The sequence below is a fragment of the Anabrus simplex genome, chromosome 3 (assembly GCF_040414725.1).
Source record: "Anabrus simplex isolate iqAnaSimp1 chromosome 3, ASM4041472v1, whole genome shotgun sequence".
NCBI classification, from domain to species: domain Eukaryota; kingdom Metazoa; phylum Arthropoda; class Insecta; order Orthoptera; family Tettigoniidae; genus Anabrus; species Anabrus simplex.
In genome coordinates, this window is record NC_090267.1 from 409,046,977 (window position 1) to 409,061,399 (window position 14,423).

Sequence of the window (14,423 nt, forward strand, 5' to 3'; positions counted from 1 at the left end):
CCTTTCCTATCCCATCGTCGCCATAAGACCTATCTGTGTCGGTGCGACGTAATGCCCCTAGCAAAAAAAAAAACCATGGTGGCAATCAAATGAAACCTATTAAACATTATTTAATAATAATAATAATAATAATAATAATCTGACAATAACAAATAATTCCTTTGTTCGACAATATATCATATTCCTTCTACCTGCTGCAATTAAATCTACAACATTAAGATATTTATAGGTTTTATATTTTATTTGAGGGGGCCCGAATATTTATTTTGGCAGGCAGGCCATATCACATTCATTACACCACTGGGGGTATGCTTCAGCTTATCCAAGATGATTGGGAAAGGTCAGGAAGAAAAGAAAAGGGATATGCTTTAGAAACATTCCTAGCATAATAAGGTGTTAAGCGGATAAGTTGTGACTTGTAATTGCTTGAGTTTAACTGGTCTGATAAATATACCAACAATTCAGTCATGTTTACCAAGAATAATGTTAGTTAAGTAATTCATTTGAGAACATACTGCATATTTCCTTGGTATTGCATTTACAGTGTTGTTGTAATTTAACCTTGCATGAAACTCGTTTGCCATTTACAAGTTAGCTATTATCATCAGGCATCTGGTGATAAGTTTCAAATACTATTTTCACAAACTCAGTAAATAAGGAAGGTCACATAACACTACAATACTGTGAAAGATCAAGCATTAAACTTGTTGAATTACAGTATATGCAAATGTATTGCATTTTAATGAATAAATAAGAGAAATTTTACTTTTCTTGGTGGATATTCTGTGATTGCCATCCAAGAAATTGTAAATCATAGCTTGCACACTTAAATCCTGTATCCTCGTACATTGTAATATGTCAGTTTTCTTTGAATGTGTAAATATAGGGAAATAAGACCATGTCTGCAGTATAAATCAAACACAAATATTTTAAAAAAATAGTTATTTCTTAAAATTACAGTTTTTAAAAATACTGTACTCCAATCAACATTTTGTTAAATGTGGTGTGAGAAAAACTTCACAGTCACAATTGAATGTCACAGTTCCTGTGCTGTGCTGAGTGTGTTTGCTCTCTTGCTTGAATGTGATCAATGCTTAGCATGTAAGCTGTCCACATTTCAATCAAGCCAGCCCTGAGACACTGGACTGGTCTCAATGGGTACCCAGCTGCACAACTCTCGTCTCTATCTTCGTGAAGTATAAAGTTCACTTCATTTCGTGGCTCCAAGTTATTACCAGACCTCGTCATATTGACAGGATAGCCTTCAGAGAACACAACTCTAAGGCTTCGTCATAGACTCAATTGTACTGTTCAAACACCACAAAGGCCAACCAGACGATGTAAATCTGAAGAAGAAAGAAATTTACAAACGCACAATCCCATATTACAAATCCAAACACTAACAGGACTAATGGTCAGAGCACGTGGTACCATACTTCGACATTTTGCTGACGCATGGAAGCGTTTCCAGACGCCCATGGAGGATATTCGTGAAATGGTTAAGACAGCTCTCCGAGTGACAAAACATTACGGAATGGTACCCTATTTAAATGTATGATATACTTATGAAATTATGTAATTTGAGTGTTTATTCCTTTATAACATCTCCATCACATGTTTTGTCTTACCCTGCCATACAGTGTAGCCTATTAATATAGGAGGGTTATTTAAAAACTTGTATACAATAATTTGCCAGAGGTGTCTTATTCATAATGTCTCCCATTTTGTTTTACTCTTCCCCATGATGAGAATTTTCCTTGTTTCCATCAGATCAATTATCTCTTCAGTTTCATTTGTGATGAATGGAAGAGGAGAGATTACCTAGGAGAATAACAGACTCAGTCACAGAGAATAATGGTTGGCCATGTGGTTAGGAGCGCACAGCTGTGAGCTTGCATCTGGGAGATAGTGAGTTCGAATCCCATTGTCGCCATAAGACCTATATCTGTTGGTGAAACGTAAAGCCACTAGGAAAAAAAAAAATGTCATGGAGGGTAAAAGAAGTAGAGGGAGACAATTTATTACTCAGTATAGAACTAAACAAGAAGCCTCCGTGGCTCAGGCGGCATCACGCCGGCCTCTCACCGCTGGGTTCCATGGTTCAAATCCCGGTCGCTCCATGTGAGATTTGTGTTGGACAAAGCGGAGGTGGGAGAGGTTTTTCACCGGGTACTCAGGTTTTCTCTGTCATATTTCATTCCAGCAACACTCTCCAGTATCATTTCATTTCATCTGTCTTTCATCAATCATTGCCCCAGAGGAGTGCGACAGGCTTCGGCAGCCGGCACAATTCCTATTCTTGCCACTAGGTAGGAACGTCATTCGTTCCCTTCCTGACCCGGTCGAATAACTGGAAACAGGCTGTGGATTTTCATTTCATAGAACTAAACGAGGCCACAGAGCTACTTACAAAGAGAGGATTGTGGCGGCATTTAGTAAATTCACAGAGGTTTGCAGAATAAACACTGAAAGGCATAACAATCTATAATGATTTATGTATGTATGTATGTATGTATGTATGTATGTATGTATTGTACAGGTTACGCCCTGTACATGCATATTTTTTTGAGAGCTGATCGTATTTTATCACCACGCGTATTACTCCGTGCAAGCCTGGTTTGTTTACATTCAGCGGGACGAGCAAGCAAGCTGAGAACAGCTGTATGCGTGACGTAGCCGCAGGGGCTAGTTAGATCACCCGCCTGTCATGCCACGTGCAGCTAGCCTGAACTCGTATGTTCCAGATTCAAGCGTCACACCTTCCGGAACATTCAAAGGAGAAAAAAATTACAACTCCCATAATAATTGTGGTAGCGACTTGATCAACATGTCATCTTAAAGGGTATTAAATAAACGTCGCAATGCTTGAATTTCAAGAAAATCCGTCGAGGGATTCAGGAGATAACCAGCTTCACGGCATGTGACGTAGATGTCCCAAACCAAATATAAGGAGGGCTCAATATAGCCTGATATCTCAGTCAGTCAGTCAGTGACAGTCGAGTAGTCAACGTGGCCCTACTCGCTGCCATTATCGTCGGAAGATATCTTCGTGTGGTTATAGTATCGTTGAGGAACTCTGAACTTTTCTAAGTCTTTATAAATAAGACTTGTAATATTTACCAGTGTTGGACTTTAACTTTTCGCCAGTGATTATTCAAAGACTTGTCATATTTACCAGTGTGGGACTTTAACTCTTCGCCAGTGATTATTCAAAGACTTGTAATCTTTACCAGTGATGGACTTTAACTTTTCGCCAAGTGATTACCCAAAGACTTGTAATATTTACCAGTGTTGGACTTTAACTTTTCGCCAGTGATTTTTCAAAGACTTGTAATATTCACTTGTAATATTCGAAGGTTCCATGAGCATAGACTTGTGATCTTTGCCAGTGATCACTTAAAGACTTGTAATTATTTTTCATTGATGAACTATAACATTATTGAAAGTCTTCATGACCACGGACTCGCCATTTCCATGAGTGTTAAAGAGTGGATTCTTGAAAGTCTTTATGAACTTTGTCTCGTGATTTTATTAGTGGTGAGAAAACTCATTACTCAAGGTTTTCATGAACTTTGATTTATTCTGCGAGTGACGAAGAGCACATTTACGGAGTTTGCATTGATTCTACCAACCTCATTGTACTTGGGTAATGTAATTACCCTCAACATCGTCAGGAACCAGCGGAGGTCATCACGAGCATCGGGAACTTGAGGCGTATTCCATGCAACCAACCTGGATGGTCTGTCCGCATCTTGATGGAATACTTGGGCATCTTCTGGAACGTGTTCCAGCCGGTGCGGCCTGGTGAGCTGGAGACCCGGGCCATTTAAAGGACACTATTATTCATCCAGTTTAGCCCTGAGAACTATTCCATGCTTGCGTTAAAAATAAATTGTAAAGTCGGGCTCTTTTACTGGTACAGAGAGGAGGGTAATATACGTGGCACCCTACACGTTGGGGCACGATAGCTAGGTTAACGGTGCTATCAAGTAATAGACAATCACAACACCCTGGACGTGGTGTTTCTTTTTACAAAGTGAAACTTATGCCCTGGACGTGGCAAACAATTTGTGTTTTGTGTGTTCTTGTCATATGGTTGATTTTCTATGTGTTGATATATACTGAAGTGAGTGCTTTCGAATTTTTTAAGTCACTGGTATTTCAATTTATGATTGAAAATTCTAAGTGTCATTTTGAGGTATTAAAATTGCCATAAAAATGGATAATATACTTGCAGCAATTGAAGCCCTTAGGCTTAATATGAATGAGGTTAACGCCAACTTAGAGACTAGGCTTACTGCGACATGTGCTAGCTTAGAGAGACGTATTACAGAAACTAATACTAATCTTTCTAGCATAGCTGAGGCTAATGTTAACTTAGAGCGACGCCTCGCTGAAAATAATAGCAATCTTTCTAGCTTAGCTGAGGCTAATGTTCAAACTAATGTTAATCTTGCCAATGTAGACCAACGTTTAAATAACTTAGTCCAAGCAAATGTTGAATCTAATGCCGAATCTAAAACTACGCTTGCTAACTTGAATAGGCAATTGATTGAATCTAATACTAAACTAGAGCAGCGCTTAGACAATTTAGCGGAATCTAACACCAACTTAGACAGGCGGTTAGCTGAAGCTGACGCCAGGTTAGATAAGCGCTTTACTGAAATGAATGCGAACTTAGAATCTCATTTTGATCAAGCAAGTGTTAGGATAGAAAAAAGATTCACAGAGTCCCATAAGAAAATTGATGATCGATTCACTGAAATCAACTCTCAGCTTACTCGTAATGTCGAAGAAATGAAAAATGCTGTTAAAGACCAAGTCATAGAAATTGTTAAGGAGGATTTGAAGAAGGTTCTTCCTTCAGTCCAACAGCTTTCGCAGGACATTGAGGATTTTAAGGCCGAATTTCAGGAGTCACATGGTCAGCTCTCGCAAATGCAGGCTAAAATTGTTTCTGTCCAAGATACTCTTAGGGACACGGTTAAGAATGACATTTCCAGAGTTGGAAACAAAATTACTTTTTTAAAAGCTAAGCAGGGCGAGTTTGACAAACGGTTCACTCAGCAAGCCGATAATACGACCACACAAATTAGTCGTATTTGTAAAGATGTTTGTGAACTTAAAACTGAATTAAAGAACGATGTCAAACAAGTCGAAGGAATAGTCCAACTCCAGTTGGGGGATGTCAAGAGTAATCTCGAACAACTAGCCACTAAGGTCGTTAATCTTGAGTCTCGAGATATGTCCAGACCTATTCATAGTTCGATAGAAGGAGTCGGAGAGACATCATACCAGACAACTATCATTAAAATCCAAGAGGAAAAACCTCCTAAATTCTCCGGTAAAGAAGATTACACGGCTAAAGAGTTTCTAATCAATGTAGCGGAATATTTTCAAGAGCACAAGATTAGTGAGGATAGAATGCTAAGAACAGTTGCCCGATTATTAGAAGGCAAGGCTCTTTCCTGGTATTCCATATTCAAATCTAATTTCAAGACATACTCTGACTTTGAGAAAGCTTTACTTGACCGTTTTTGGAATGCAGAAACTCAGCACCTTATCAAACTTCAACTCTATTCGAGAAGGTATAACACCTCCATTAACACCTCTCGATACGCAGATTTTTTATTATCTCAGTTGAAGAAGATGCAGTACTTAGACCCTCCTTTGCCTGAGAAGGAACTCATACAGGTCATTACGTTACAATATCCTTCTCACGTTCAAGAGATCTTAGTAGCAGCGAACATTCAGAACTTACATCAATTTGATGCCGTATTGCGACGTCTTGATACTGCTCATGCTCAGGGAACTTTGAAACCGAGCAAGAGTAAGGACGTAGCCGCCCATCCAGTTCAGGTTAATACTTCTGAACAACCGCGACAAAGACCCAAACGAGCGGATAGAAGGGAAGAGAGAGATACTCCATTTTCACCTCCGCGGTATAGAGGGTTTAGGAGACGCCCATACTGTGGCCAGATGCCCTACCAAACCAAACCTACTTGGTTAAAACAAGAGAAGAAACAAGAGAGTAGAGACTCAAACAATTCTGACTTGCACTAACGATGGAAGGAAACGCAGGACTACCTCCATCAGAAGAAACAAGAGGGTCATCAACCTGGAGCAACTTCTCTTGAATACCATAAAAGAAACAACACCTTTGGTCAAAACACAGAATCCACAGGTGCTGTTGCCCAAAAAAAAAAAAAAAACAACTTAAATTTTTCAGAAATAAGATTGCCTGAAAATGAGGAGGTCGGGTCATTTCATGTAGACATATTAAATTATTGGCACATTGATGACGACTTAGTATCTGAAGACGAATTACCCATTCGTCAACATGTTCAACGAAGTTTACCCATCATCAATATTACCATTGGGGAATTCCAAGTATCATCGCTAGTGGACTCGGGAGCGCAAGTTTCCCTAATTTCTGACAAGTTGATAACATTGATCAAGGATCGATGTAACCTTCTCATTTTGCCAGAGCACAAGTTAGGATTAAGGGCATTATTTCTGACAGGAATATCAAATGTAAGCAAGAAGTCTTCCATGAGTTTGCTATCAGCGAAGAAGTGTGTGAACATATTTTCCTGATAGTCTCGCCTATGAAGTTTAACCTTATCTTGGGTTCAGACTTTCTGTCTAAATATAAGGCTACCATTGACTATTCTGCCAACTCTATTCATCTATGTAGGATTGGATCTGTAGAGTTACAGCTGGTAGACGGTGAAGATTTTAGACTTCAAGGGATTGACTTACCCCGTACACAAGTCGATGGTGTGATTGGCGATGCCGCCCCAGTCGACCAGGTACTGAAAGAAGAGGGTGATCCTGAAGAAGAGGGACCCATGTCAATGGAAGATGGTGATCCCAATGAGGAGGGACCCATCGATGAAATTTTGAATGACAAAGGGCCTGATTTTCTCACCTACATCTCCAGTGTAACTGAAGCCCCAGATTGCCACCCTAACATAGCAGCGGCAGAGGAAGAGATATATCAGACCTATCTGGATGTCTTCGATGAGAAGCCTGGAGAGATCAAGAATTTTAAACACTACTTCAACGTCAAGGATACTTCGCCCTATAAACGCAAGCCATATCTGGTGCCTGAGAAGTACATGGATGAAACCAGGACACTAATTCGTCAGATGGAGGCTGACGGAATTATCTCAAAGTGCGTTACGCCCTATATTAATCCACTCACCATAGTAAGGAAACCCGATGGTAATCTTCGTTTATGTTTGGACGCTCGTGCCTTGAATGACCGACTGGTCCTTGAGTATGACCACCCTCCTCTGCTTAAGCAATTTTTTTGGAAAAAAGTATTTTTCAGGCATGGACATGACATCGTCTTACTTCCATATTGTACTAGTCGAACACAGCAGGCTCTTCACAGGATTTATCTTTGATAATATCACATATGTCTTCAATCGATTGCCCTTTGGCATCAAGAACTCGGGAGCCGCCTTGATAAGAGTGTTGGAGAGCCAATTATCTGATGAAGTAAAGGCCATTGCCACCATTTAAGTAGATGATATCTTGGTAGTATCCGATACCTGGGAGCAGCACTTAGAAGATGTACACACTGTACTCAAAGAATTGAGAGAAAAGAACTAAATTAATTTGAAAAAAAAAGCCAATTTTTCAAGACAGAAGTTCTTTATCTTGGGCATGTCATTAGCGGGGAGGGCATCCGCCCAAATCCTGCCAAAATTCAATGCATTGTAGATTTCCCTAGGCCTTGCAGGATTAAGCAAGTTCGGCAATTCCTTGGACTTTGCCAGTTCTTTTCGCAACATTGTCCTCAGTACACAGAGACTGTAGCACCTCTCCAGGAATTACTGAAGAAAAATAATCGATGGAAATGGACCACAGAATGTGAGCAATCCTTTATTGCTACTAAAAGGATGTTCAGAAATAACGTGCAGCTCTGTTATCCTAATTATGAATGGCCTTTCCATATTGAATGTGATGCTAGTAAGATAGGAATCGGAGCCGTTCTCTACCAAGTCGATGCTGATAAGACCGATGTTAAGCTGTTCATTGCGTTCGTAAGTCGGAAGCTAAGGACACATGAAAAATCCTACACCATTACAGAGCTAGAAGCCCTGGCTATTGTATATTCGCTTTTATATTGGAAAAAGGTTGTCTTTGGGTTTCCAATCACCATTTATACAGACCACAAGGCACTAACTTTCATCCTATCTTCCGACCTCACAAATGAACGGGTTACCAGATTGGCACTATTTATACAGCAATTCAATGTCTCCATTGTGCATCGGTCTGGAAAGAATAATGTACTAGCCGACGCCCTCAGCCGGAATCCCACAGATGCAGCCATAGCCTGTCCAATTTCAGTTACTGGTCGGGATGACGAAGAGTTTTTGAGAAGACTTCGGTATCTAGCCCAAGCCCAGCGGAGAGATCCTAGGCTAAGATAAATCATTCGTTTCTGTGAAGGAGCGATTCCACAGCACGATCCAGACTACGCCCGGATTAAGCAGGCAGCCCAATCTTTTTCATGGGACAACAACCTACTCTATAAATACGTTGACGCAATCAGGACCACTAAACGGATTTATGCCCCGGCTAAAATTCGGGAAGCCATCATCTGGCATAGCCACTTCATCACAGGACATGCTGGAGTGGATAAAGTGGCCAGAGTAATTAAGGAAAGATTCATCTGGGAGTACCTCCAGAATGATGTTAGAAGGACCATAAGAATCTGTGACTTACGCCAACGGATTAAGCCGAAATTTACCTTATGAGGGAATATCCAAGGCCTATCATCCCAGAGAAGCCGCACGAAGTGATGGCGCTTGATCTGTACGGCCCACTTCCAAAGGCAACCAGAGGTAACAAGCACGTCTTAGTCATCGTCGACGTCTTCTCGAAATTCACCATGTTGTTGCCTATTCAGAAGGCAAACACCGGGAATATTTTAAGGAGACTTCGCAGGAATGTCTTTCCTGAGATGGGGAAACCCACATTCCTGCTGACAGATCATGGAAGCCAGTTCACGTCCGCAGAGTTCCAGGCGGCGATAGAGGAGTTGGAGATTCACCACATCATGAATTCCATTCGTCATCCAGAAGCCAACCCTGTTGAGTGATTGATGAGGGAGATCGCCAGATTCTGTCGGGTGTACTGCCAGGAAGAACACTGGAAATGGATTGATATGCTTCCAGTTATGCAGAAGATAGTCAACTCCACTGTCCACGAATCTACTGGAGATATTCCAATGTTGGTGCATCATGGGCATATTCCTCATCGTCCGTGGGATGCTATTCTCCCTGCTTCGCCAGATGCAGCAATCGATCAAGAAGCGAGAATCGCTAAAGCCTTAGGGAAATTGAGGCATGCTGCAGAATCAGACAACGAAGGAATAGGAATCGTAAGTTTAGACCACCCTTACGAGTGGGAGACAAGGTGTTGATTCGAAAACCTGCGATGTCTCGTCCGGAATTGAGGATCTACGCAAAATTCTGTCTCTTGTATTTTGGCCCTTTCATAATTTCTGAATCGTTGGACAACGGTGCCTATAAAATCACAAGACAGATGGCAGCCTTGAAGGCATCTACAATGCTTCCAATCTCACTTTGAGTGAAAAGAGACTAAAAGAAAATCCTCATAGTATTTTCTTTTTCCCTGAGAAGGAGGGACATGTACCGGTTACATGCATATTTTTTTTGAGAGTTGATCGTATTTTATCACCACGCGTATTACTCCGTGCAAGCCTGATTTGTTTACATTCAGCGGGACGAGCAAGCAAGCTGAGAACAGCTGTATGCGTGACGTAGCCGCAGGGGCTAGTTAGATCACCCGCCTGCCATGCCACGTGCAGCTAGCCTGAACTCGTATGTTCCAGATTCAAGCGTCACACCTTCCGGAACATTCAAAGGAGAAAAAAATTACAACTCCCATAATAATTGTGGTAGCGACCTGATCAACATGTCATCTTAAAGGGAATTACATAAACGTCACAATGCTTGAATTTCAAGAAAATCCGTCAAGGGATTCAGGAGATAACCAGCTTCAAGGCATATGTGATGTAGATGTCCCAAACCAAATATAAGGAGGGCTCAATATAGCCTAATATCTCAGTCAGTCAGTGACAGTCGAGTAGTCAACGTGGCCCTACTCGCTGCCATTATTGTCGGAAGCTATCTTCGTGTGGTTATAGTATCGTTGAGAAACTCTGGATTTTTCTAAGTCTTTATAAATAAGACTTGTAATATTTACCAGTGTTGGACTTTAACTTTTCGCCAGTGATTATTCAAAGACTTGTCATATTTAGCAGTGATGGACTCCAACTTTTCGCCAGTGATTATTCAAACACTTGTAATATTCACGAGTGATGAACTCTAAATTTATTCGAAGGTTCCATGAGCATAGACTTGTGATCTTTGCCAGTGATCACTTAAAGACTTGTAATTATTTTTCATTGATGAACTATAACATTATTGAAAGTCTTCATGACCACGGACTCGTCATTTCCATGAGTGTTAAAGAGTGGATTCTTGAAAGTCTTTATGAACTTTGTCTCGTGATTTTATTAGTGGTGAGAAAACTCATTACTCAAGGTTTTCATGAACTTTGATTTATGCTGCGAGTGACGAAGAGCACATTTACAGAGTTTGCATTGATTCTACCAACCTCATTGTACTTGGGTAATGTAATTACCCTCAACATCGTCAGGAACCAGCGGAGGTCATTACAAGCATCGGGAACTTGAGGCGTATTCCATGCAACCAACCTGGATGGTCCGTCCGCATCTTGATGGAATACTTGGGCATCTTCTGGAACGTGTTCCAGCCAGTGCGGCCTGGTGAGCTGGAGACCCGGGCCATTTAAAGGACAATGTGGAAGACAACCCCTATCTACCATGAGGTGATGTGCAATTTATCATGCATTACATGAATAAACTCTTATCAAATCAGATTCAAATTTTTCTTGTAGATAGGACCCTGCCTCCTGTACCAAGCCCTAGCTATTATTCATCCAGTTTAGCCCTGAGAACTATTCTAAGCATGCGTTAAAAATAAATCGTGGCTTAATGAATTGCAAAACACTTAATGTTACTTGGGGCTTCTGAGTTTGGAGTTCAGCTGCTTAACTTCACCATCAAGTAACTTCACCATCAAGTAAGTCAATTTTAAATTGCAATGAACATCAATATAACCCATTGTCATTTAGCAGTCATGTACTGAAATGGCACGTGTGTCTGTCAGTATGTTCACACAGACAGTTTTATCTTTGTCATGTGTAACACAACGTAATCATGGGATATCCACATCCATACCACCACAATAAATACAAGAGAAGTAAATTATACAAGAAAGGTGTTGCATAATTTTTGTGAGATATTAATTGCTTACATGAACTGGTAATGAAGGTCTCAACAATCCGAGAAATGAAGAACCAGAAGATAAGACTTGATCAATATTATAAAATATGGAAAGATTCTTTCTCGATATTTAAGCACAAATTATGTCCTTACTACTTGACAGAAAGTTGGTTCCAAATATTTACATTTTTGTATAACACTTACTTTCTAAAAAATATACAATAAATATCAGATGTAAATACAGTATATTTGTAGCAGCTAACACGTTTGCAAAATAAATAATTCTTGATATAAAAGTAAGGCAGTAAGTGATGTAAACAGAAGTTAATCATGGAGGAAGTACACCCAATGACTGCAAACATACAGTGGCTGCTTCTGCTTTGGCCTGTTTCTTGTTGGGACTTGCAACACTTGGTTTGTATTCTACTCCATCCACACGAACCTATATAATAAAAATATAATGATATTAACAGTTGCTTACGAATGCTAAGTGTTGCACTGATAAACACCAAGGCGGGGGTTAGCACCTGACCCCACAATTTTCATGAATATCTTGTTTATTATGCCATACAAATTATGCATTACTCTAATATTCATGAAGTGGAAATACAACACATTATTTTTTCAGATATGAGACATGGTTTTCATTAAATGTAATGTGTAGAAATCAGTTTTTCAATGAAATTGTCTTCATTAGAAAAATTTAGCTCTGAAATTTAGTTCTGGTATTACGTGCTGGCTATCAGTGTAGGGAATTACTTTTCACTATCAACAGGATGTAAAGAATGCTTTTTATGCCCTAAAACATCAGGGATGTAACTCTGATACGAATGAGTCCAAGAATATGATAAAAAATTCCATACCTTCATCAGTTTCATTTGACTCACTAGTATCCGTTTCCTCTCTGTCAGAGTGTTCTTGGATATCTTCAGTTTCACAGGATAAATTCTCATGTAAATTGCAACTGATTTCACTGTCCGAATTTTCGAGTCCCTCATCAATGTCTTCCTCAGTCAGTCTCAGCCATTTATATATTTTTGAACATGCAATGTAAACAGAATTCTCCAGCAATATTTACTGACTGACTGATTGACTGTCTGTCTGTCTATCCCAGAGGTGGTGGTGGTGGTGGTGGTGGTGGTGGTGGTGGTGGTGGTGGTGATTATTGTTTTAGGAGGAAGTACAACTTGGCAATGGACACTTTGAAAAATTAAGTTATCAGTCAAAGAAAGACATGGACTACCAAGGGCATGAAAATGAAAGACTCCCTAGGCCTCGAATGCTCCATACCGTAGGAATTGGAAAAGAACAAGAGCCGACCAAGGGAGGCTGGACAGGATAGATGAAAGTGATGAGCCTGGCACAAGTAATTGGAAGCAATGCCAGAACTCAGCTAAGGGGCCTGTGGTCGCCAACCCATGCTCCCGAGTTAAAAGCCCCTGGGCCTGTCTGTCCCAGCTACACATTGAAATACAACAATAGCATTAACGCAACAAAGAAATGTCACCGGACGCACTTGTGTTACCAATAGTATTAAAATATATTATTCAGGTCCACCTTTTCAATACAAATTGTACAATGTTTTAAATTACATATAAGTTCAGGGACTAGTTTCGACCTAACAGTACGTCATCATCAGCCTAAAGCAAATCAAACACAAATGTATTGAAGAAATTAAACAATGTAAAGACACAAAGGTCTTAAAAATGTACATACCATATAAAATATTAAGATAAGAAGTTGAGAGATGTACTGCACTACGGTAAAAAATAGCTCTATGATAGAGATTCATAAAAAATCCAGTGCGCTGTACAACATTAAAACAGTTGTTTAAGAAAGAGATATTTAAATTGCTGGTCAAGGATATCAATATAGGCTGGCTCTTTAAAGATGCTGCTTTCCATTCAAAGATCAACTGAGCCAAAGTCACGCTGTCTTCTCAAGATGTTCATAAATGAGGCTGTAGAATATGAAAATCCATTATATTATCAAATTCTAATATATTTGAAAATGCTTGAGAAAGATCACGAAAAAAGAACTGGAATTTCTCCACCTACAGATAGGCCTACAACTTATTCCTCCTCAGTTGAAGCTATAGGTGACAGCAATGAGGTTCTTGATACACCTATATCCCCCGCTCCTCCACCTCCTCAGGTGCAAGAGCAAGGAAGAACGCAACATCAATATTACACCAAACCCAAGGCTGTGAAAGAACGACAGGAGTTACTGTTCCAAAGGAAAGCAGGCTTAATAAGAATTGAGAACTAGGAATTAGTAATATTTTCATCTGCATTAATAATAAGAGCCACATTGTGATAACTGGATTTCTTCATTTCGACAATTACTTATAAATTGTATAATTTTTAATTTATAAATTAATTTTTTTCATGAATTATTAAGAAAAGAATATTCATTAGGACATATTCTCTATGGAATATTGTACAAGTGTTTCCTTGATGACTGCTTTCAATTGTAGAAATAATTTATATATTTTCTCTTGAGATTTTTGTTTATTTTAATGTTGTCAATCTTATGTTAATCTTAAGGACACTTCTTTTAAAGCATTACTTTGTCAATTTATTTATTTTTCATCTAAACAGTGTTATGTGGCTGAAGATGTTGATAATATACGAAACATGTACCACTTTTAATCATTAAATTGCCTTAGGCAATCATTGTATCGACTAGGTGGAAAATAAATAAATACTTAGTTGTGAATCAGTTGTTATGGTAGCGTTGAAATTACTGATATTTAAGTTATTGGTGTTACAGAAGATGTGAGATTAATGGAGGAGAGGGTTGAAGCGGTGTGTCAAGTTTATAAGTTATTGGTCGTGGCAGGTAGCGGGAAAAGAGTTCAATTCTTAGAACAATATAAAGAGAAACGATATCATCAGTATCAAGTGCATTTCAAATAAAAGTTAGAGCCAGCCTAATCCTTTGTGAGGAGATAAATTAGCCTTCTTCTCGAACTGCGGCGCGGGAGCGAGGGAAAGTGTGACAGTAAACATCTATAATTATAAAGTTCTATAAGAACTCAGTTAATATCACTAAAAGGTGTTCTGTAAAGGGT

The 14,423-nt window shown here is 39.5% G+C and overlaps 1 protein-coding gene across 3 annotated transcripts in view; it reads right to left on the reverse strand.

The window, feature by feature from the left end:
• Window positions 1-11,052: 11,052 nt before the first annotated feature.
• Window positions 11,053-14,423, reverse strand: part of LOC136866438 (protein Son) — a 372,657-nt gene continuing 369,286 nt past the window's right edge. For all 3 annotated transcript variants that reach the window (XM_067143378.2, XM_067143379.2, XM_067143377.2), the window contains one exon: window positions 11,053-11,792. In XM_067143378.2, coding sequence (XP_066999479.2) covers window positions 11,679-11,792 — 114 coding nt within the window. In that variant the 3' untranslated portion in view covers window positions 11,053-11,678. The remainder of the gene's footprint in view (window positions 11,793-14,423) is intronic.